General features: G+C 34.9%; 2 protein-coding genes across 4 annotated transcripts in view; one reads left to right on the top strand and one right to left on the bottom strand.

The window, feature by feature from the left end:
• atad2b (ATPase family AAA domain containing 2B) overlaps positions 1 to 24,284 on the top strand; it is a 108,397-nt gene extending 84,113 nt beyond the window's left edge. For both annotated transcript variants that reach the window (XM_052098964.1, XM_052098963.1), the window contains exons 26-28: positions 271 to 401; positions 15,299 to 15,427; positions 20,705 to 24,284. In XM_052098964.1, coding sequence (XP_051954924.1) covers positions 271 to 401; positions 15,299 to 15,427; positions 20,705 to 20,749 — 305 coding nt within the window. In that variant the 3' untranslated portion in view covers positions 20,750 to 24,284. The remainder of the gene's footprint in view (positions 1 to 270; positions 402 to 15,298; positions 15,428 to 20,704) is intronic.
• Positions 24,285 to 24,767: 483 nt separating this feature from the next.
• LOC127623698 (kelch-like protein 29) overlaps positions 24,768 to 26,001 on the bottom strand; it is a 309,133-nt gene continuing 307,899 nt past the window's right edge. For both annotated transcript variants that reach the window (XM_052098152.1, XM_052098153.1), the window contains one exon: positions 24,768 to 25,983. In XM_052098152.1, the coding sequence (XP_051954112.1) occupies positions 25,800 to 25,983 (184 nt within the window). In that variant the 3' untranslated portion in view covers positions 24,768 to 25,799. The remainder of the gene's footprint in view (positions 25,984 to 26,001) is intronic.

Here is a 26,001-nt window from a genome sequence, read left to right as displayed (position 1 = left end):
ATTGATAGTCAACTCAAGGGGGAATCACAATTTAGGGAAAAACTCCACACTTGATCTTCAAAACACCATCTGTTGCAGACATTTCTCCTGGCAAGACTTACAAACACACCCTGAAGACTCATCTCTTCTTAGTGACTATTATATATGTATGTATATGTGTGTTGTGTGTGTGTGTGTGTGTGTGTGTGTGTGTGTGTGTGTGTGTGTGTGTGTGTGTGTGTGCTGAGGTTGGTGTTCTTTCCTTATATATCTGTGCTTATGGTTTAATAGAATCATCAACAGGGAAGAAATGTGGGAAAGGTCCACCTGAAAAACAGCATGAGTTGTTGACTGACAGACCTGAGGAACCTCCACAGTTTCTGCCAACTCCTGATCTTGTGGTTGACCATCAGCGGCTCAAGGTGAGAAGAATTTTTATAGAACTTTTATAAGTTGCAGTAGTTGGAATATAAATTACTGCACAGTATTACAATATATTTTCAAGATAAATCAACATTTTGCCAGGTTTCATTGAAATGTGTAATTGTACCATACCAAATACTCAATATGTGCTTTCTTATTAAAAATGTTATAGTTCTCTGCCTCTAATTAGGTCTGCACATTCAGATTATAATTGAAATCAGTGGCCTAACCAAATTTTGAATTTTCAAAATAATAGTAATAATTAAGTATATTATTACTATTCTGCAATAAATGTAAATTGAGACCATGGTAATGCTAAATTGGAAAAGAGATGCAAGTCCACTTTCGAGTTCAGGTACAATGTGAGTGCAACGAAATTGAGTTTGTTTCTTAAAAAGATGACTTGAGTATTGACAGCAGAACATGGGCAAAACATGACTTTAGAGAACTAGTCATGGCTTTCAGGTGTTTAGTGTCTGCTGTTTCAATGGGATTTTTTTGCCATAAAGTGTCTAACATTTTCTTTGTTAACATACTTTCTCTTATTCCAGCAAGTCATTTGTAGGTTGATTTTATAAAAAAAAAATAATAATTTAAGGCAGGGACTAAAAACGAAATGTTGTTCTGAGCAAAACAAATTATATATTTTTTCATTCCAGTTCCGAAGTTCCGCAGCCTCCTTTCCAAAAGGTTACCGGTTAGAACAAAATAAAAAACATTAAAAACGTTATTATTTAAATGATAGTACTTTGTGCTAAGGGGTGGGTGAAATACCAACTGCAGTGTTGCCAGATCTTTCGCAAGAGAAACAAGCGACCTGGTCTGGAAAAGCAAGCCCAGAATAAGCCACTTGCCTCACCAAAGTAAGCATTATTTTTTGTCTCTTGTGTGATAGATTTATATCAGCATAAAAATCATAACAAGCAGTTAATTAACAATTAAGAATAATTGTATTTATAGATCTGCTTCTCATATCCCTGCAGTATCAAATCTGTATTAATACATCATATCAAAGAATAATACATAATCAACTGAGAAATGTACTTTTTACTCTAATTTTGTTTTCCTTGTATCTGGATTAGCCATGCATATACATTATATGTAGTAATTATACATATTTGTTAAAAAGGTCTTCATTCATAGAATGCAACTTCCACAACAGACAATTAGGCAAAGAAGTGTGTGATGTAGCGGTCCTTCCGGATCAAAGAACATGTTTAATTTTTTCAGGCAACATGAAGTGGTGTATTTCCAAACATTTACTGTGATAAACCCTTTGGCTTTTTGTTTCATGAAAAACATATCAGAACCAAATTAACCGGTTATAACCAGCTACCAGCATTTAAAAATGAAGTTTTCACTCCGGAACAATTGAAAATCACTTAGTTCCATATTTCGGTTACACACTGCTAAAAAAACCCATTTGTTTTCAGTTTTTGTTCCTTGAACTGTTTTTAGTCCCTGTTTTAAGGTGACCTGTCCATAGACATTAGGACCACAAGGAGGTTACCCCATGTAACTCTACCCTCCCTAGCCACCAGGCCAATTTGGTTACTTAGGAGACCTGGCTGGAGTCACTCCACACCCCCTGGATTCTAACTTGTGACTCTAGTGGTGGTAGTCGGCATCAGTACTTGCTGAGCTACCCAGGCCCTCCAGTAATCAATCTTTAACAAAAGGGTATCGGAACATCCCTAGTTTATTCTGCATTTTCCAAATAAATTGTAATATGATTTTATTTAAACAGATTGAGCTGTCGTACCTCTGGGATGAGTTTCCTTTTCTGCAGATGTAATCAAGGACTCATGGGTGGGGAAAAATAACATTAGCTAATAATATCATAGCCTAACGTTTCATGATCCAATCTCATCGGATATATCAAGTCCCGCCCTGCATTATTTCCCACTGAATATTCTGTTTCACAGGGAAATGCTTCACTTCATAGAAGTGAAATGCATTTGAAATGCAGTTTGATTTTGTCTTTAAATGAGTGTCTTCAGTAATTGTTCCAGAGAGAACATAGAGTATATCCATATACACATCTGATAAGCTCTCTACTCTAGTGAACTATAGCTGTGCTGGGAAAATCACTCTAATCATTCAACTAATTTTGGAGGGAAACTCATCAGTGTGAAAACTACATTATCATCGCCAACATCATCATTAGGCTGTTTAGGCCATTCTTGCAGACATTCTCTGTCTCTCACATACAGCCTTGCAAATTACTCACTGCTTGCAAAATCAGTCATTTCCATTTCATTATTTGCTATTAAGTTCGTCAAATTAGGGCAGCAATCATCGATTTTGTTTTTCCTCTTATAAACACATTTGAGCTTTTTCCACACTAGAAGTGAGTGTTTTGTTCAGCTTTATTTCCACTCTTTGAAAGCACCTGTAGATCTTTTTATTATGGATTTGTATTTCATTTATTTATTTCCCATTTTTGTGTGAACTATTCATGTAATATGAGGCTTCATTTGCTGCACATCCTGTTTGTTTACTATCGAATGGATTATGTCTGAAGAGTACCCTTTCAACACAGCAAATGGCAGGCGTGCGGAGTTCTCTTTTCAACAATACTGCAACATCTTCTATCACTCCATCACCACTGAAAAACTCCCCTGAGGACTTCAATCAACAATGCTGCTCTATATATGGATAGTCAGTCTGTGCCACACTGTCTGGAATCTCTCTGACCACTGGGCTGTGTGGACCAACAGGGTTGAAGGCCCAGAAGCACATGTGGCACTAATCTGACAGTTTATTTACTTATTTAGTGAGAAAGGGCTGATATCTTTAAGAAATAGATCGTGAAGTGACGGATGCTGTGAATAATTGCTTTTTCATCCCCGGCTTATGGAACAAATTGAATTGCAGTTGAAGTGCGGTGAGAGATGCTGTTTTAGCAGGCATCGCCTAGTTGGGGTGGCAAAATGGCTGACACAAATGGAAGTGGGCTGTTTTTCCGACGCTTCATTCATATTCATTGACTGGAGATGTGCTCATTACTATTGACAATTCTGCTGTGCAGGACAGCACTGAAATTCAGGCTGTCATGGGAAGCTATGAGCTTCATGCTACCTTGATTTCTGAGCATTTAAAAAAAATCAGCATCACGTCATGTTTCAGGCTTTTCATGCATTGGTAAATAAATTTAAGATAAATAAAGAACAATTTAGAAAAAGGTTTACTGTAACTTGAAATACATTCTCATTAGGGTAACATGAAAAAAAAGATTCATGATGTATATACATTTTATATATGCAAAATATTCATGCATCATGGTAGCATCTTAAATTTAAACTTAACATAATTTTATTAAAATCATTGCAAAACAGTGTTTTGGTGTAATACTGTAAAAACTTTACAATTACTGTTGTGAAAATCATCATTATAAAAAAAAATACAAGACGCATTACAGAAATGGAAATTGGGTGTAAAATGTGATAAATTGTCGCGTTGGCGGGAAAACAGTAGACTACATTTTTGTGTGCAAAAAATCTAAGAAAGAAATAAGACATTTAATTTCAATAAAATACAAAAAGCCAATTTTAAGACCTGTTTTAAAAATATTTTGTAAAATATATATTGACATTTAGTTAATGTGATCATGAACTAACAATGACCGAATCTTGTACAGCACTGATTAATTTAGTTTGATGATAATTACTACTTTTGCATAATTTGTAGCAATTTTATCAACAATACTTTATATTTCAATTGGAAAGCTTTTATACATCATGTTAATATTTATTGTACTGACTTTGTGATTATATATTAACAATAATTGTTTCATAGTGCAATACAATTACTTTTATTATAGTTATGAGAATCTAATAAGAAACACTTTTGAGAATATCGAGAGAAAAAAAACTCAATAGTGAAACATTCGGACACATTAAGGTATTTACAGTATTAATGGTCCTAATAGTTGGTTTGATTTTATTTATGCAAAATAGTTTAAATAAACATATTTTGGTGTAAAATCTGTCTCAGCATTTCCATATCAATATTTTTTGTGAGATTCATGCAGCAACAGCTTGCAGTTGAATATGCATTCAGCATGCCTGCTTAGAGAAACTCAATAGCATTGTGAATGACAGATCGTCTGTGTAATTGACCCTTTGCAAAGCCCCGCCTTAAAAGCGCTTCTGACCAATCCCGTCCTATCAACTGTAGTCCTGCCACCATTTCTCTGGCACACGATAGCTATTTTACAATGACAGCCAATGGGAGTAATGTATGTTTGAGTACTTTTAAGCGGAATTTTATCAAATTAATCTAAACAATGTAAAACAAATTGTTGCCGGGTCATTTGTAATAGTTACAGGTGTGACCCAGAGAGGATACCCACATTGTTTTTCTTTCTTCGTTTTTTTTTTTGCTAAAAAGATGTTATAAACAGATCTTTTCACTCACGTTAATGTTTTTAGATGTGTAATTGCTATTAAATGCTTTTTTCAAGTCACCATAATAATCTTTTACCTTGAGTCTGATTCACAGTCTTCAGTTTTTAATCAAAAGAATGTGTAATTTAACAATTTGTTGTACAAAAAAAAAAAACTTCACATAAATATGCATTACAATGTCACTCTTCAAACCAGCCCATGTAAAAATATTAGCCATTCCGTTTATGAGAATATTTAGCCAAATATCGCACCGTTCATGGCAATCTCCCATTCATTCTAATAGGGAGTTCTGCAATGCTTGTCAGAGCAAGCAAATGTAACTGAGGGCGGAGCTTAGCGAAGTAAGATCTATTTAAATTTTCAGAATTTCACCAGTTCTTCCTTCAGAGAATTATTTTAGTCAGCTGTAACCTTTTCTGTTCTCTCATCAGCACTGAATTTTTAAGTGTGAATAGAGCTAAAATAAATTCTAGACTGATGGAAATGTGGCTAGGAATAGACCTGGCCCGCTTGTAATTTACACTTTGCTATGGTACAGTGCTGGCCAAACATAAACGCATGCTACTCTGCTGATTTGTCCAAACTCAAACATGCTTGTGCACATATTTAAACTACTTGTTGGCCAAAAGTACCAAATAGAATGTCAGTTCAGAGCAAAACACCCCGGGTTGTGCCGTGACACAAAAATGAGCCACATGTCTGTATAAATATGGAAAAGCAAAGCAAAATGTGAAAAATAAAATGCAGCTAAACCTATAATAATGCGTAGTTAGGATAGCAAAATAAATATTCTCATCAGCTTTTAAAGGCAGTAAAATTCACATACTACATTTTTGTTGTTGATGTCGGAGAACCTGCACCCAATCAAATGTCACGTTATTTTTGGTAGAATCTAGCCAACATGATTGCTTGAAAATTGCTACTTGACGGTTTCACATGTAGCGAAGACAAACAATTATTTTGTTCAATAAACAATTTTCATCCTATTTGGTCGCTACTTGATGTTCAATGTAAAATCTGGTTCTAGAAGCAAAAGCAGTTGAAAACCACTGGTTTATACAACATCTGTCTTGGTATGAGAAATTCTGCAAGTTGTTTGAACACATTTTTAGACACTATTTCAAATGGTGGCGACTGGCATTATGCCATTGACGTGCTAATCATTGTGCTTGATGTATTGTAGTACACGAAAATAGATGCACGGCCATTAGAAAGCAGCAAAATGCAAATGTCACGTCAGTTTGACAATATCTTTGCTTTACTGCTGCAATGGTTTCAGTGGTGATGACTCATGAAAAGCAAAGATGTAATTGATTCTGATTGACCAAGTGTGCCCATCTCGTTTTTGAATGAGCTACAGCTTTGAAGGGTCGGGTTTTTGGACAGCACATCAAACTTGATAAGATTTGACTATATTTGTCAGTTCAGACTATTGAGACATTTCAGTGATGCATGTCACACATTAAGCACAACGGGCTCGCCAAATCTTTGACGATCAATTTTTATGCTAAATGTGTCAGTGCTCATGTGTTGGCCTGATGGCACAAACCCTGAGCTCTCTCAAGTGTTGAACAGACTCTTGACCACACAGTAACATTTCTAGTTAGAATGTTTTCTTAAAGATGGAAATCATAAAGAATTTAACACTTCTGGTTCTAATTTAGATTCTTCTTGGCCTTTCTGGATATTTATTGATTCCATTAACGTTTTAGTACTTTTTGAGTACTAATATTCTTCTCGTTGCATTTACTGCCCTCAGCGGTCTTCTGAATGATCATTTCAGATTTCAACAGAGAACACATCTAGCAAATCAAGTCTTGAAAATCATTTGATATTTTCATGTTTTTAAAAGTGACCAACTTTAGTGTCTTTGAGCAACAATATTAGTGTCTCTTGTATATTTGAATATCTGAGGTTAAAGGTGCACATTTTTAACTTGACCATTTATTTTTTTTAACCAGTCATCAACTTACTGACCTTTTGTTTATGTGCGTGGACTGGTGAAGCGTAATTTTTACAGCAGTTACTTTAATATTTAAACTGTAATATTGTATATCAGTGTCAGAAATGAACTTGTCCTATTAAAGGGGCAATATTTCCCCCATTGATTTGATTTTCAGGGGCATTATTTACTTTTTATGAGGGATAAAAAACATCCTTTAATGTTGAATTCTTAAATAGAATCAATTCATTAACATTCTCAATCTATACCTGATCATTTATATAAAATGGTGTATAATTAGGCCTTAAAAAAGAATATTAAGAAATATATCAGATGTTACAAAGAAACTTAGTATTCAAAATGGGTGCAATTTTTGTCACTTTTAGTGGCATTTTTGCTCAGTGCCCAGGTTAATTTCTGACCCTGCTTTTTATTTTTGTGTTAAATCTCAATATCTAAAGGTATTATGTGCAAGGAGAACTGAACTTTCTTTAACCTGTTGATACACAAAATGCACGCGATAGTGATGCCACTCTGCTTAAATTTTTAGATGTAATTTACCATCTATAAATGTAATTATTGTTAACAAATTATACATCTTTTCAAAGGTCTAAGGGTTCAACATTGATATCCAATCTCTGTTTGTGCCAGGAGTACAAATGAAAACATGCAATATCAAAACAGGACTTCATACCGTTGTTATGAAAACACACATGGGTCAATTGTCCGTGGCAAGCGTTCATTGAAAAACCTCCAAAAGCACTTTTTGTCCATAAAAGTGATTCATCTGAGAAATATTGATATATTCTCCATTGTTTACATGAGATCTTGCCTATAAGATTTACCCTTCGTCATCGTTCTTCAACAAACTATGCAATCTGAGCAGCATTCATGTTGTAAATCTGTATATTAGCTTCTATATTAGAGTCTCATAAACAAAATGAGTCTCCAAAGTCTATTTTAAAAAATGTGGCGTAGTTTTATTCAGAATAGCCAAGCAGTGCAGTCAGATTTTGTGTTGTCTTGAAAGACAGAGCCTTAATTTTACTCTTCAAATTTGAAACATAACTTCTTTAGACGTGTGGCTTTGAGAACATTGTATTTCTGGGTTGTCTTGGCACTTTTATTATTGTTTTTTTAGATTATAAAAACATGTTCAGCACAAAATATTTCCATTACTATAAACTTCAGCTTCTCTGACTTTAAAAAATAACAACAAATATTAATACTGAAACTTGGGAAACGGGAAATAAAGCCCAAAGTGTCTTCTTTCAAAAGATACTACAACTGTGTCCATACTCCAAAGGGTCCAGTAAATACATCCATTTAAGTTCAGGTATGTCATTTTCATGGGTTGTGCTCAAAAAGTGGGTGCACATCAACAGGTTAATACCTGATCATCATCAATAATCAATCAATAATCATTAACTCAATCATTAAAATGGCAAAACAGCCACAAACAAACAATGACAGGATTTTCATATTTGATCGATTATATTATCTTGATCTCTGCAAGTTTGGTTGGTACTTAGCAAAATTATTGTATTGTTATTTCTTGTTGCAGAGGTGAAAAACCAATCCCAAGTAAATTTTTTCCCTTTTGCTAACTGTACACTCACAATTTCCTTCTTATCACTTTATATCTGGGATTGGTTTCCAGGGCATTTAGGAGGGCTGGTCAGGTTGTTACAAAACAAGCCTTTTTGTAGGAGTCGAATGGACTGTGTGAACAAATCTTTTAAAGTTAGGATTACTGTTCTATTCAGGGTTGACAGAAAAGGCTGCCATCCATGACCACTCTTCTCCAGTCAGTGATACTGAGAGGGGCCATTGACACAGAACAACAGCAGGGGTCCAGACCTAATCCCTGTAATTGACATGTTAGCGAGGCATGATATTTACCGCTAATTATTTACAATTTTATCTCCTGTCACTAAAATGTAAAAACATTTTACGTCACCATTCATTGTTTTTCTTTGCAAGAACAGACTGTTTTTTACGCAATGACAAAGTAATTATACAGTTTATTTATACAGCTAATGACATGTACACATGATTGCTGAAATTAAATTAACATTTTCTTCAATTCTTTAAAACTATTTGCAAACAAAGCATTTATTATCCACTGTAAAGATTGTCCGTAGATTTTTGGAACCTTTTGGAACTGAGTGGTGTGGTAACACTTCTGTTAATCAGGCAGGTGGATACACACAAAACAATTGTTATTTTTTTCAACCCAGATGGTGGGCTGAACCTTTTGGGTCAATTTATTAGATTTTTTTATTAATTATTTTCTCAGTGTTGGGTAGTTATAATGGTATAATCTCAGAATAGTTAAATAACGACAGATTAAGTGGCCCATAACTAATACGATGAAACAATATGTCACATTTCACCTCAAAATAAAAGTAATTGATAGTAATGTTGATTGTGATGATGATAAATATTACTGATAATAAACAATAATGATAATACAAATAAAAATACATTATATTTTGCATAAAGAAAATGAAGGCTGTTTTAATTTTTTATTTTAGGATCATTAAAGTTTTTCTTTTTTTTATTGTTGATTTTCAATAGATTGTCATTACAACAATATTTTAAACTGTAATACAGAAAAACTATTTATTATTTTGTTTTACTTTATCTGTATAAATTAAAGCAGCACATCAAATACTACAATGATGTGTATTTAAATAATATATAATTTTGGAAACATTGACAATAAGGTTCCATTTGTTAACAGTAAATACATACACTTAGCATCATCAACTAACAAACTAAAACATATACACTGCCGTTCAAAAGTTTAGGGTCACTTACTTATTCTTTATTATTATTTTTTTTCCACATTTTAGAAAAATAGTTAAGTCATCAAAACAAAGGAATTATGGGAAATATGTTGACTAAAAAAAAAGTTCAATTTTTGCATCTTCAAAGTAGTCACCCTTTGCTTATAATGTACTCTTGACATTTTCTCAACCAACGTCTTAATTTAACTTGTTAATTTCTGTGATTTTAATATTTTTAACACGTTAAAAAGATAGATAAAAAAATAACACAATGCATTATCCATTGTTTTTTACTTCCTGAAACTTCACTTGACTGGAGAAAGGTTTCACGAGTTATTCCTACCAGGCTAATTAGTCTTACAGGCTCGGATTAGAGTAGGGTTGGGGTTAGGGCATCTGCTGCCTGCCAGGAACAAACCTTCACTAATGTTTTTCACTATGTTCTGAGGTGAAAATTGCCATATATAAATTTAACTACTGAGCAAAGGTTGTTCTTGTTGCCGTTTCTCTCCAAAGTTCTTATATTTCCCTGCCATGTCCGGCAGTGTTTGTTGATGTTGATAGTTTCTTTGGTTTCAGGGCCTGTCATTCCACTATAACGATATGGTTTCAAACTTTCCGGCAGGGATCTGTGTTCTCATTAAATGTCTGCCTAAAACCAAACCTGAGTCTGCAATTACCGCGGTCCATTGGTAATTTCAGCACACACTATCTTACACCTGAGTGTGCTTTGTTCTTTTCTACCTAAACCTTATCAGGAGCCAGCACTGTTTATGTTGACTGAAACCAAAGGCAGGTCTAGTAATAACTTATCCCAGTGCGGTTTAAATGTACTCACGATTGGCCAGAGGATTTTTGTGATGAACATGTCAATTGAAAAGCCACTGTGAAGTCTGAAGTGTTTAAATTAAATCAAATGCGAACAATAAATACTTACATTCTGGAGGTGATGAAGAAATGGAAGGTAATTATGATTTGCCTTAATTAGCTGTCTCTGTGATCTTAATTGCTTTTGAAGATGGCTGGCCTCCTTTTCCTCTGTGTACGTGTTGGAGGGCTCAGTCGTTTTGTTTGTAGGTGTGCGTTTGGTCACACTTTCTTATAGAGGTTAGCTTCCCAGTTAATGTTCATTTATTTTTCCACTTGCTTGTTTTGTGGAGGTCCAATGTGTAAATTGAATATTAGCAAGAGGTCAATGGGAGAGTTCAAAGAGCAATTTATTCAAATGGATGTAAATAGCATAGTATTACACCACCTGATGAAAAATAAATAAATAAATAAAAGCCTGTCAGTCCATTCACGTGCTAAAATGTAAATTATTGGATATAGCTAGGCTTGGGTTTTTGTAGCTAAAAAAACGTTACATTTTTTTGCTTTAGAAGATATTCAGTATAGAGGTCGACCGATATTGTTTTTTTCAGGCCGATGCCGATCTTTTGAAATCCGGGTCGGCCGATGGCCGATTAATGCTGCCGATTTATTTTGGCCGATATGTGCTTGTTTTTAACCTCTTATTTGAACCTTTTATTTGAAAGATAAAATGTAACACAAATAATTACTTAAGATAGACAACATTTCTCAACAAATACATTTATTGAACACTTGACCAATCTGCACTTGTACACTTAAAATTAAAAATGTATAATGTAAAAACATATTGTATAAATAATGTATAATAAATATATTAAATAAACAAAGCAGGTGTTACGAACCGCTCCGAGACACGAAGGTTGAGATCCAAATGCAGCTTTAATTAAGGGGCAATCCAGACACGTAATCCAATATTCAGAGCATCCAAGAGAAGCACAGGCATAACTAGGGATGGGCATCGTTAAGGTTTTAATGGTATTACTATCTTACCGATACTGCTTATCAATCCGGTACTTTAACTGTATTCTTAACGGTTCTTTTTGTTATATAGATATATATAATAATTTTATTTCAGGAAGGTCTAACATTACTGTTCAGGTGTGGTCTAAAAAGAAATCTAAAAGTAATCAATTGTAAAATAACACTGCATAGTTTATCATAGATAGATTAATGCTTATTAATGCAGAAGTTATTCATTCAAGAGCTGTAAGTGATTTTCTCTTTGCCTTTTGTTGTTTGATTCGCAGTAATGGCTCAATCGTCACGTTTAATAGACAGCTTCCCCTTTAAGACCGAGTTCAGATCTAATAGGCTCCTGATGCAGCATATTTTCTCCCCAACTATTTCCATAACTACGTCCATTTAAGACATAAACTGTGTTTAAGTGAATCTCCTAGCCGGTCGTTTTGACATATTTTTGTGCATAGTTGATCGTTTAGACGCATGAAACCCAAAGTAGCCTATACTTTGCTCGTCTCTTTGCGGTGTGTTTTGGAGCGCGCGCCGCCTTGGGAACGGTATCTCTTGCGCTCTTTTTATTATTAAACACGTCCCGCAATTTAGCAACAGTAGCATTTTACAACAATCACCGATCGTGCTGATTCTGACTTTAAGTTTGAGTTTTAGGGAGAAATGTCAGTGCACCGCTGTGAAGGGAAGGAAGTTGTGCTAGACAGAATGCGGCTTATGTATAAATATTCTTTTTATAATCTTTGGAAGGTGAAATCTAAAATAAAATCAGACTAATAATCACAGATCTAAACCAGGCTATGTATGAATGTTTAGTTCTGTCACTCATTAAGCTGGGCTCGTGTTGTGCTCGCTGTAGCACCGCGTGAGATATCGATATCTCTCTCTCTCTCTCTCTCTCTCTGACTGCAAATAGCTAAATTGCATCACAGACAAATGGTTTCATATTATTATACATAGAAATGGCTGGCGAGATAAAATAACTTTCTCTTTATAGCAATAAAGAATGTATTTTCTTAATTTCTCCAGTACCGACAGCAGAACCAATAACGTCCGAGCTTACCAAAGCCAGTCCTTCAATAGCCTATAGTGCGTTGGTATATTTTTATTACTTATTTATCTGCATTGAGTGACAACCCTTAAGACACACAAACAGAACAAATAAAAGTCTCAGATTCACTGTCTGTAATTGCAAAATTCTTGCTTCCTTATTGTGAAATGATAGCAACCCTTCTGCTGTGATAATGCAACTTCAACTACGCTATCAATATCCAAAGTAGCCGAACGTCATGTCAACTATCGCGTTTGTCACGTTTTTTTCTTGAAGTTGGCAGTAACATATCAAAAGTTTTTAATTAAATCTAAAGAAGTTATACAAATTTAACCCTTACTGTTTTCTCCAAGGAACTTAGCTCCTTCCTTAGGCACTGGATGAGGTCTGCTCACTCTGCTGGAAAATGACTCTAGGGGCAGCGTGCATCGAACACGTGTACCACAACAACACTAGGCTGCCCACAGATGCGCCTGCCTAATAATCGGCTTGATATGCGTGGATATTGGCCGATGCCGATTATGTAAAAAATGCAAAAAATCGGCCGATTAATCGGTTGACCTCTAATTCAGTATTTATCACATTATTTATATATATTTGATCTGAAGTTTTTTCCAAGTAACAATCATTTCGACCACACAGCAAATTGGATAATTTTTTTTTAATGCAATTAGTAAAATGCAATTAAAAACAAATGTAAAAAAATTATCGAGGCATGTTTTCCACTCAACTTCTTTTATGTTACCCATTTCAGTGTGAAATGGCATTTCACTCTGAAATGTCTAGTATTGTGCGAACTTCTCCTTAGGCAGATCGTCCTATCACCAGCCTGTGTGATCGCTAATACACAAAGTTATTGCGTGAGGGGCGGGGCAATAGATTACTTATTTGCTCATTTATCTACTCATTTATTTACTCGTAATTATTTAATTATTTACTTTATCACAGGAAATGACGCACGTAAAATGAGAATCGTTGTCCATCGAAATCAACCATGTATAAAAAAAATAAATAAAACGCTCTCAGTACACAGCAGCTGTCTCAAAGTTATCGCAAAGGAGATGATCTCCTATCATTCAGTTGAGAAGGCAAGTTTTAGAGAACAAGTACATAGGCTGCACAGTAAGTTATTTCTTATAAATGTAAACAGTGGGACAAAAATGCAGATTTGGATCAAGATATTGGACTTAAATATTGTAAATGCAGCCTAATAGACCTGTCGCTGCCTAGTATGTTGTTAATATTAATCAAGCAGCAATAACAAGAAAATAAGAAAACCACTTACTGCTCTTGGCTGGATAAATTCAGTAGCTTTCAAAAGTATTAATTTATTATTATCATACAATAAAGACCAATAATTTAAGTAGTTTCATGTTACATTTCATGACTGTTTTCAATTTCTGTTCCTTTAGTTTGAATACTTGAGACTGCTGCTAAAAACAATTCTTTGCTATTTTTATCTTTGTTCTATTGTTGTTGTTTTTTTGTTCTATTGCTTGTAAAAGGTTTCTTTGTTCTTACTGTATTACTGACGGTTTACTTGTTTTAAATATTTACTCGAGAACTTGAAACATAATTTACTCATTAGTATTTTGTCATGGTATTGAAATTGTCGTTGAGAATTGCTAAATTACTTTCAAGTGTAAGAAAATGGACATTGTAACTGTCTGAAGTACACCCTTGTCAATTTGAAATCTGATACCCAGCACTATTAATGGCAACAACAAAAAAAATGCTACTTTGGAATAACATACACTGATGAATTGTGCACGGTTAGTGTATTTAGATCTTAAATAGGATCGTTTTTTTAAATGAGGTTAAATTAGTTTTAAAATTGCATTTTGTAAAACATTCGGACAGTTAATTCACTGCAGTCATTGTTGGCATATGTTGGAAGTTGTATGTATTTTTTAATCTTAATTATAATATATTTGTTCCTAAATGCTCCATTAACAGTTTTATAAATAATTATTTGTGCTGAACAGCTTTAAGCAAGTAGAACATGGTGCTATTCATAGCTCAGTTTTGTTCACTGCTGTGATGAGCTGAATTTGGCACCTGTGAAGTTGCCTGCACACCTGCCTCCTCCACACTGCATTAGCTGTCAGATCCCATTTCCTTCACTGTTTGTTTGTAGATGTGTCTTGAAAACTAAAACAATGTCATTAAACCTCAACTTCAAATTACGCCTCTTCAAGTATGTTCCAAATTGTTCAGTCATCTTCCAGGAGTGATGTGCATTTATCAGGGGGGTTTAATGCAGGTGTGGGTCAAGGAATATTTTTTCATATTGAGAAAGGCTTTCTGTTGATCATATGTCAGCATAAACCTCACCAAAAAAAATGATGTGCATGTTATTACCCTATTTCCAAATGCTTCCTTAAGAGCCAGATCTTACTTTAACAAAAATATGACTAATATAAATATAACAGCTTTTCTTTAGGACAAAAAAAAAAAAAAAAAGAAGAAACCCATTATTCCTGCCATTAACAAATCAAATACTAATAAGCGTTCAAGCTTAAGAGCATTAGTATTGCTTTGGCAAATCTAGCGAGATGGGTTAGAAACAACATGAATGTCATATTTGATGATGTAAAAGAAAAAAGAAAGAAATAGAATGTCAGTTCAGTCGGTCTTTTAAAATCTGACTGTACCTTTGTGTGCTTAAAGGGATATTTTACCAACAATCACAATTCTGTCATCATTTACTCACCTTCATGTCATTACAAACTTGTATTACTTTTTTTTTTTCTGTGGAAAACAAAGGGAAATGTTTGTCATTATTTTTGCAATTCTGTTTGATGGCACAGAAATAACACATGTACAATATATTTTAATGCATGGCATTTTGCTGTGTTTTCAGAATCTGTTGGATCGGGTGGTTTTGAAGAGTGAAGGCTTCAGTGTGGATCATCTAGAGAGACTCTACTCTGTGCTCAGCCAGTGCATTTACCAGCACCGCAAAGATTACGACAAGACTCGCCTTATAGAGGTTCAGTCATCACACATGCACTCACAGATCAATATGATAAAGTGATATTATATGTTGATCAAAGGAAACATTTTCTGTGAATCTTTTATCTGCCTGCCTAATATTGTGTAGGTCCCTAGGTCCCTAGGTCCCTCCAAAACAGCACCAACCCGCATCTCAGAATAGTGTTCTGAGATTGTCCAGCTCATCTGGCACCAACAATCATGCCATGGTCAAAATCACTGAGATCACATTTTTCCCCATTCTGATGGTTGATGTGTACATGAACTGAAGCTCCTGACCCGCATCTGAATGATTTTATGCACTGCACTGCTGCCACATGATTGGCTGATTCGCATGGATGATTGGTTGGTGCCTGGTTTGAAAAAAAAAATAAAAAATTGTCTCAAGGCTAAATTCAGAGCTAACATTTAATTTATCCTAAATACAACATTTAAATAACATTTCCACACCTTTTTTTTTTTTTTGCGTAACTTGGCAAAATTACAGGTTTTTCCGAAAATGAGGCCTAACAAAAATACTCTGCTCACAAGTGATATTCACATAAAATTTTCTTTGCTTTCTTCAAATATCACTTTTCTCATATTTCCTCTCAGGCATGCTCTTCAATGACACTTTTGTTTTCTTGGTTAAGTACACTAGCTTTATTATAATAAAAAGGGTTAACCATTATCATGGTTTAAAAATGTAACAATTTGCATTTTTATGATAGATTTTTAGAAGTTTAATATTGTAAGTGTAGGCCTGGGACAAGGTTAAAATTGTAAAATCTATATACAAAAGGCATTTGAAAAGTACCAATAAAAGATGAAGGCCTGGTAAAATGTTTCCAATTCAGTTTTAATGAGATTCTGAAAAATCTGTTTGTTGTAATAAATTATCCCTGGGACGTGCCTGAAGTTGAAGAAATGCACATATATGCTTTTAATAGAAAGATTAGATGATACATCAGTTTTATGTTTTATGATACATATGTTTTTGTAGTCATGCTTATTAGGCCAGTAAAAATATAATAAAAACAATAACATAAACTAGTACCTCTACACTGTCTAATCACTCAATGTTCAGGTCAATCATATCTTGTGTGTGTGTGACAGCCGCTCTGAGGAGATGGATACACACTCACACACTGAACAGCTGCTGTGCGTTTAAATTACACTGCCATGCTGATGGTGGCGAGCTACCGCGAGCCCTCCTGGGAAATTATGTGCGCTGTTCTCAATACAATACCATAGTAATGGTAGCTGCCCAGCACAAAATGATTAGAATTGCTCAGAGGAATTATGGCGACCGTGACTGAAGGCTAATTTGCATGCTTGTGTACCAATTCTGCTTCGAGAGAACCATAATGGAGTCTTATTTATTAATGGTTGAAAATCAAGACCATCTGGAAAGCTTGTATATGTTCATTTTTTTAAATCCCCTCTTCTGGTTTCCATCAGACTGTTGGATTTTTTGCAGTCAGTGGACTTTAGCTCAGATCCACAGAGGATACCAGAAATTGACATTATTTTACTATTGGTTCGCGCTTACCGAACCTCCTGATGTTTTGAAAAAAGCTTGAGTTCAATTCTTGGTTAATTTTGTTGAGGTCAAATCAAAGCTACGCTGTGTGGCCAAAAGTATGTAAATACCCCCTTCAAGTTAACGGACAAGAAAACATTTTGTTGGATGCTTTGATGTATTATTGTTTTGTTAACCTGGATGGCTCCACCCACAGTGGAATTGCTGAATATTAAACATAAATATGTTCTAAATGGCTGTGATTTTTGTCACTTTGCGCATCATTTCCGCTTTCACCGATAACAGAACAATACTTGTCACGTCTGATTAGGTCACAATATAAAGATCCTACCAAAAAGATCACTATAGTATGAAAAATAAACATGATTTAATCTCCAAGTTATTGGATTTATTTGTAATTTATATGTTGTAAAGCCTATAAAGCCAGTATAAAACTGAATTAAGATATCATGAAAACAATATTAGTTAGTACCTCTGCACCAATGTTAATCTCGACTACTCTGTACTGTGCACGTAATGCAATATACTAAACTGGCTAAACACTGAAATGTAATTACAGTCTCTAAAGCGTAACGAATTCAGAGCAGTTAGGACTTAAGTATATTCATTATTCAAGAGCTCAGGTTTTCACAACAACGATAGTGTTCAGTATTTTGTATGTAGCCCCTCTTAATTTAAACGTGTATCAAACATACAGTTTAAGTGAGAAGTTTACATACACAGGTTGAAGTCATTAAAGCAAATTTTTTAACCACTCCACAGATTTCATATTAGCAAACTATAGTTTTGGCAAGTCATTTAGGACATCAACTTTGTGCATGTCATGAGTAATTTATTCAACATTTGTTTACAGACAGACTGTTTCACTTTTAATTGACTATATCACAATTCCAGTGGGTCAGAAGTTTACAATACACCAAGTTAACCAGAAGTTTACATTCACTAAGTTAACTGTGTCTTTAAGCAGCTTGGAACATTCCAGAAAATTGTCAAGCCTTTAGGCAATTAGACAATTAGCTTCTGATATGCTAATTGGAGTCAATTGGAGGTGTACCTGTGGATGTATTTTAAGGCCTACCTTCAAACTCCGTGCCTCTTTGCTTGACATCATGGGAACATCAAAAGAAATCTGCCAAGACCTCAGAAAAAAATTGTTGACCTCCACAAGTCTGGTTCATCCTTGAGAGCAATTTCCAAACACCTAAAGGTACCACATTCATAATAGTAAAACAACAGTATGCAAGTATAAACACCATGAGACCACGCAGCCATTATACTGCTCAGGATGGAGGAACATTCTGTCTCCTAGAGATGAACGTAGTTTGGTGCGAAAAGTGCAAATAAATCCCAGAGCAACAGCAAAGGAAAGTTGCTGGAGGAAACAGGTAGACAAGTATATATATATATATCCACAGTAAAACAAGTCCTATATCAATATAACCTGAAAGGCTGCTCAGCAAGGAAGAAGCCACTGCTCCAAAACCACCATAAAAAAGCTAGACTATAGTTTGTGGCAATAAGGCATGCTCTTTGACATAGCTGCTGTTTATCTGTGGCAAAATGTCTGGGTCCACAAGACCATTAAATCTCGGAGTCAGGACGGTGAGTACCACCGGCTGCTGCAGGAGCTGCGGCTGGATGAAGTCTGGTTCCAGCAGTACTTCAGGCTTGACAGGACCCAGTTTGATGAGCTGCTGCCGGGGGTCGGTCCCCTGATCTTTCCATTACTGCGGGAGCTGAGAGGGAGAGAAGGATAACGTGAGCTCTACCGTCTTCTCTCATATTGGCTGTCACTCCCGTAAGTCGCTCTTCATTTGAATAAAGTTAAACTTGTCTCAACTTTGTCGTGTCGCTGGACACGCCCACATCTGGTCGCGACAGCTCGTGTCGCTGGAAGTCGCTGTGCTCTCATTGAAAATGAATGGGATGGTGTCACTGTCTCGCACGATGTTGCTGGCAGTGTGTACGCAGGGTGTATGTAAACTTCTGACTTCAACTGTATTTTGTTTTTGTTTTTTTTACATTTGTTTATACAAGTTTGATCTTTTGCAGTTTGACACATTTTTATAATCAACTGCAAAAAAAATGTAGTTAACAAAAATTATATGCCATTTTATTCAGAGTAAAACTGACTAAAATAAATTAATATAACAACTAAATATTGATTTATTTTAAGGACATTTTTGTCAAAAGACTAAAACTGACTAAAGAAAAAATGGGTTAAAATTAACAAATAGATTATTGTAAGAAATTTTTTTTTTATTGAAATACTGTAAATTTGTCACATCTGGTTAGATCACGATAAAAAGATTCAATAAAAAAAAAAAAAAATCAATATGGCTCTGTTCAGAATGGCATGCCAAAACATTGTCCAAATCTCTAATTTATTTAATCTGTCATTTGTTTATAGTCTTGTTTGTTTAGGCCAGTATAATTCTGAATTGCAAACGCTTTTATCATAACTTTTGACGTGACTTTTAATTATCAGTTCAATCATATTAAACATTAAATATGTTCTGATTGGCTGTGAATTTTCTTTAATTTTTTTATTTTATTTTTTTTCTCTCTCTCCACATTATGCATTTTTTTTTCTCACCGAGAATGGAAACATTACTTGAAACTGAAAACTTGTCAAGTCTACTTGGATTACAATATAAAGAAAGGCCCAAAAAAATTCTGAATGGCATACTACCCCTGCTGCTCTTACTGCTCTTTAAATACCTATGTATGGCCAAAACAGTAAAAGTAGAATGCCATTCCAAACCCAGCCAACATTATGAACAAACATTGTTTTATCTCCAAGTTCTTGGGTTTGTGTGTAATTTATTTGTATACTACAGAAATTTTGCCTGATTGCTTTTGATTTTATGTGCAGTCAGTCTGTTCTCCACCCTCATCATCTTACATAATGTCTTCCATTGTTCATACAAACTAGTAAATTAAAGGAATGTTCCGGGTTCAATACAAGTTAAGCTCAATCGACAGCATTTTATTGATTACCACAACAATTTATTTTTGCTTACAACTCATTTTCTTAAAAAAAAAAAAAAAAAAAAAAGCTAGGTAATAGTGGTGGAAGTAAATAGTGAACTTTTTAAAAAGTATAGTCACAAGACAAACTATATGGATGTAAGTCCATAAGTCCACTTACTGACCTTTATGTGTAAAGATAAAGCCAAATTTACAACTTTGTTGCCATGAAGATATGTCAACAAACCTTAACTATAAAATTACTGTAAAAATGACAATTTAAGCAACTTTACAGTTCAAATTATACATGAGTTTTAAAAGAAGATTCAATGCAAGTGCTTTGTAAAAATGATAAGCTTCAAATTTCTGCCTTTTAAACCCTCCAAATTAGGCCATATTCACTTCCATTGTAATTGACTCACTGTAAACTCGATTTAAATTTTTTAAAGAAAAGGAGGGTGAATTTTTTTTAAGGTTAATCAACATTATGCCACAAATGCTAACGATCGAGCTTAACTTGTATTGAACCCGGAATATTCCTTTAACCACTAAACGTTTATTATCCCCATTCTAACATTTTGGACCACTCATTCAAACAGAGCCGTGTTTTGAAACCACCACAATGTGAAGTCAATCTACAGTTGGCTTGATTATCATTGTCTTTGCACATTGATAATAGGAAAAGGAGAAAGTATTTTAACACAGAACACATTAAACACTTTACCTTTGAAAACTCATAAATATTACCGCTGAAGAACCAATTTTCTCTCTTTTCATTTGCAGGCGATGGAGAGGCAAGTTCAGCATTTCGAGACATTCCTGTGTTGAAAAGAGGGCTTTCAGCGAGAGACGTAATCAGAAACTATTTTAGTACTCGAGGGAGAGGCCAGTGTTCCAAGCCAAGTTCCAAACACCGAGTTGGTCTGGACATCTCGGTCTTAAATGACAATGGGGAAAAAAAAGGTGCAGACAATTGAAACAAAGGCTTACCTTGGTGCTATCATCTCAGGTACCTGGACAGAACCAGTCTACAGAACCAAACACAAAAACTCTGTAGATTTAATTTTTCTTTCGTTTGTTTCATAAACTCACATACATGCCAACTGCTGATGATCGTTCTTGGTGCTATTGGGTGCTATTGTTTTTTGTCTGCTGCTCTTCATTCTCCTCATAAACAAGCAAACAAAAACACAGACAAACAGTACAAAACAATATTTTGTTATGTCACAGTGTAACCTCAGCCTCCGTCTACTGGAAGCGAACACACACTTGCAACACAGATTCTCACCAGCAGTGGCAAAACTGTATAAGGATGGCGTGAGGCCCTAATGGTCGATTCAGTTGGTCATTTACTGTGGAAACAAACTACATAACCCATTTTCTACATTCACCCTCTCCTTGTTATGACCCATGTGATGTCACACCTTGGCATCATTAGTATAACAAAAACATTCTAGGAACTTTGTGACAAATTATACTGCAAGATTGTAATTGTTTTCTACTGGATGATAATTGTAAGATTCCACGGCTTCTGTATTATGAAGATTTTCTAGTGAAAAATGTCCTCCTATTAATACTATTTTTCCCCTTTAAACCGTTTTAATAGAAAACACACTAAAATAAATTGAGTTTTAAAATGTTAGTAGTATAAAATAGATCTTTAGGCGAAATAAAGGAAATGTACGACTCATTGCATATTTTCCCTTTAGGGCTAGTTCATAGTTTTGTTTTTGCCATTTTCTTCCTGGTATAACTGGATTTAAAACTAGATATCTTTCGATTGCACTGCCTAGCATGTGCCTTAACCCCTAAAGTAGTATCTTACAAACTAATGAACATCCCAAACGTATACGTTTTTGTGACAAGCCACTCTCCTGCTGCTTTCGAAGTATATATTGACCAGGATCCACGACCGTCTTTGTTGTCTTGCAGTTTTAGATACTTGATGTGTTGTAGTGAAATCGTATGCCAATCTTTTCTCAACGTCTCACGTCTTGTCTCCATGGTTTGTGTGCATCAGGTTTCTTGCCCAAATCAGTGGCACGTTGTGATTTTCTTTCGCAATGAAATCACAAATATGGAGTAAAAAGAATGCAGCTGTTTTTAGCATGAAAATAATTGAAGGAAAGGTTGGAATGGCAGTCTAGGCAGTGCTTAATTTTTTTACATAAGCATTACTTTTTGTGTTTGTTTTTTACATTTTAGTTCGTCCTTTATAGGGTTTACTTTTTTGCTAACTTGTACAGTCTAATATTGTGCTAAATCCTTAGTAGTTATTATCTAATTAAAGGGTTAGTTCACCCAAAAATTACAATTCTGTCATTTTCTCATCTCATTCCAAACCTGTATGACGTACTGTCTTCTGTGGTCACCATTCACTTTCATTGTAGAGACAAAAGGTGACTAAGGTTAACATTCTTTTGAACTGCTTTCTTGTGCACTGGAAGAAAGTAATATGGGTTTGAAACAGCATGAGTAAATGACAAAGATGTTTTTAACCAAACATTTTTGGTTGAACTATACCTTTAATAAAATGATTTCAGTCCAATTTTGACAGTGTAAGTAGCATTAACCAAGTTTGATTCATCTTGTCCTTGTCTAGGATTGGGTGCTGTAAATGAAAAGGATAAAATAGAAAAAAAAAAGGAAAAAAAAAACACTCTTTCAGACATATGCAAGGAAACAAAATAAGAGATAGCTTTGGACTACTGCAGTACGTTTGAGAGAGACAGAACCACAGCTACCTCTGCAAGTTGTTTTCATGCAAAGCGAGAAAAGGGATGACCTGTTTACTGACAAACAGTATTTGTTGACCTCTGTAAAATCACTTCATCCCTTCAGAAATTCAAGCTAAGGTACTGATCACCTCTCGTACGTGAACAACGCGTCATGCAGCAGTAATCCTCGGGTGTGTTTGGATTTTATCATTTGTGTTTCGTTTTTGGGTTGTATTGCTTTTGAGCCGAGAAATGAAATGACATTTTGATATTGGTGAAATGTTTATGCTATATATTTCAGTTTTTCTACATTTGCATCCCATGATTATTGTTTTGATTTGATATTAGTATTTTTCAACACAGGCCATTGTCAAGTGGTTGTTTTTCTGTTATGTCCTATCTCTAATGTTTTGCTTTCTCTTTTCAGTCTGCTTCATTACCGTTGTTGTGGTGTTTCAAGTTTCACAATAGTAGTCACATTTTCTTTTTCCTTCGATTAACTGTCTGTTTGTTATTTATTAAATTATTGAACATTGTCTTTTAACATTCATAAGTTCAACATTTTGTAAACCGTTTTTTCTCAGCGGAAACTAATTGGAAAATTGTTACACGACTTATGAAATTTGTGCCGAGACACGATGTAGCACATTTTTGTAGCAGGTGTTTTGTGACGTTCATCAACAGGGGTTTAACTGGTCTCAGGTCTGCTACATTCATGAACCTATTTATTCCATTAAGGGTGGAAAGGCTTCTTTTTTTTATTTTAAAGTGTTACCATTTAGGACGAGACTGACGTTTATGCGGCTATTGTGCGCTTTAAGGTCCCTCTCCATCGCCTTAACATTGGCATGTTTGCTCAATGTAGCATTGGAAAACAAAACTACTGTATTACTGACCACTTGTGCATAAACACGTTGGTATGTTTATCTCAAATCTGGAATAAAACTGTGAACATTTACAAGTATTAGTTGACGTTTCAACTAATTTTCCACTCCATGTTCACTTAAGTCCCCTGTTCTTTGGTCATTCGCTATTTTCACGAATAAAATGTTAATGGTATTTGATGAGATGATGTAAATTTGGCCGTAAGTTTAAATAAAACCTTCATTAACACAACTTGCATTTCAAAAACTTTTTTAGCGATTTAACTCCTAACACTTCAATCCTGCATTAAGCTGTTACAATGGGGGCACGGAAGATATACAGTATGAATTTCCTTTAGTTGACGCAAGCCTAAATGTTGCTCTTTTATTGTTTGAGTGTAGGAAGTCTATAGAATAATAGTATTTTGCCTAATTTAGGTGTTATGAAACAAAACCAACACTTTCAGTGTAATTACTGGATAAGTGCAAGATCAGAAATATACATTACAATTAATAAGTCAATTTTGGAGAGGTTTGTAAAGTAACAATTTTCTTTGTCAATATTTTTAGTTAATTCCATCTAATCAGTAGATCTATACTCTTTTACTTACTGAGTTACAAGGGTGAGGGATTTTTTTTTTTTTTAAATAACAGAATTTGACCTTTTTATTGTACAAAGCAAAACCACACACATTGTTCTGTTCTTCTTTTGTGAAAGTCCTCTTGGAAATGATATATTTACTGTAATTTCTGAAATAAACTGCTGTGATATACTTGAATAAAAGGTGCAAATTGAAGTCTGTCTAAAGCGTTTTCATTTTCATTCCAAGTACTATATTTATGTTAATATGTAACGGTGATAGAATGCATATTGGATATTCTGATGCATTTGTAAATTGGGAAATTCAAGTTGGTCCTTAAAATGGCATGTAGGAAACCATTCTAAATTAGCTTAGTGGAATGATCAACAACTACAAAAAAAAACGTTTGCTATAAATTTGACCAAATTGAAATGTGTAATTCTCCACCACTAGCAAAAATAACTATTCAAACCAGTTACCACACACTCATGCCATTGCATTTGCATGTTGACTCAAGGGGCACAACCATACAAATACAAACTTATAGTTGCACAATTAGGCAGGGATTGGAAAATCACATACAAAAAAAAAACCCTTTGGACTAAGCTACAAATAAAGTTTTTCTTGAAACATAAGAAAACATTTTTTAAGAAAATCAGACCTCATTCATGAGAAACAAGCAGAATGGATTTAATCGAATTGTTGCATCGAATTAAATGTTGCACTGAATTAAATGTGACTATTTACACATTCAGCTCAGTGTTTCAAGAATAAGGCCCAATGTTTTTAAAGATGTCACCATTATTGGTCCAAACACCACATTTTGGACAAACCTTGCATTATGGTTAACATATCTAAATAGAAAACAAAAGCCAGAATTTTTTCTTTAGAATTTTGGATATTATTTCAGCATTAATAACATGTAAATGGAAGGGTATAGATTACAGACATATCTTTGTCCAATCCATTGAATTTTTCTAAAAACATTTATACACAATTTTCATCGGTTTTTAAAATATACATATCTTCCCTATGTTACAATGTTTCTCCAACCTGCTCCATCTACATTCTGCCATGGCTGCAGGCTTGTGGATTTGAATAAAATGCGAGGATAAGAAAGGTGGAATGATTTACAGAGAAAAAAATAATAAACAAAACTCCTCGGGGCATGACAGATTCTGGCATTTTGTGCTTTGGAGTTCAGGAGGGCCTTCACATCGATCTCGTCTCTCTGTAGCATTGACCCTTGCTGGAGGGCTACATGACTTGCATCGACAACCAGTGAAGCATCAGTCAGCTTCCTGTTAGAGAAAACGGCACCGCAGCAATGAAGTACGCTTCATGATGTATTTGATCTTACGTGTCCTTATACGTCAAAGAATCACGGTTTCTCATTTTATGACATGGCTACCAACTAAAAATGAGATTGGACAGGAATTTAGAATCTTTCATTTTAAAGAAAAGTGTGATATAGAAGATGGACATCAAACCTAACATGGGGGATTTGGGAGGATCCAAAAATTGCAATTGGCTGACCTAGAATATCGTTCCAATGGCACAACACCTGAGGGGGAGCTACACTACAGATTCCTTGCTAATTCTTGACAGGTTAAACCGTGATGGTTCAACCGCGTTTCACCCAGGATGGCTGGCTGGAGCTCGATTGGCTGGTTTAGGCCAGTTTATTACATTAGAGAAGTCCACATTTGAGCTATCGTCAGCCACTCTGAATGTACTTCTTGATAACCACACATCCATGTCTGAAAAGCGGGCATGGTAGATTCTGTAGGAGCGTCCATGTGTTAGTGCAAGGGTCAAAGGTCTCCATGTTTCCTAGCGCCGGTCCCTCGCTGCTTACAATCCCCCCTGTTGCATAGATCTTGCCATCTAGGATAGCCGCACTAGGAAAGGAAGAGTAG

This window comes from Xyrauchen texanus, chromosome 30 (genome assembly GCF_025860055.1).
Source record: "Xyrauchen texanus isolate HMW12.3.18 chromosome 30, RBS_HiC_50CHRs, whole genome shotgun sequence".
NCBI classification, from domain to species: domain Eukaryota; kingdom Metazoa; phylum Chordata; class Actinopteri; order Cypriniformes; family Catostomidae; genus Xyrauchen; species Xyrauchen texanus.
This window is presented reverse-complemented; position numbering and strand designations above follow the sequence as displayed.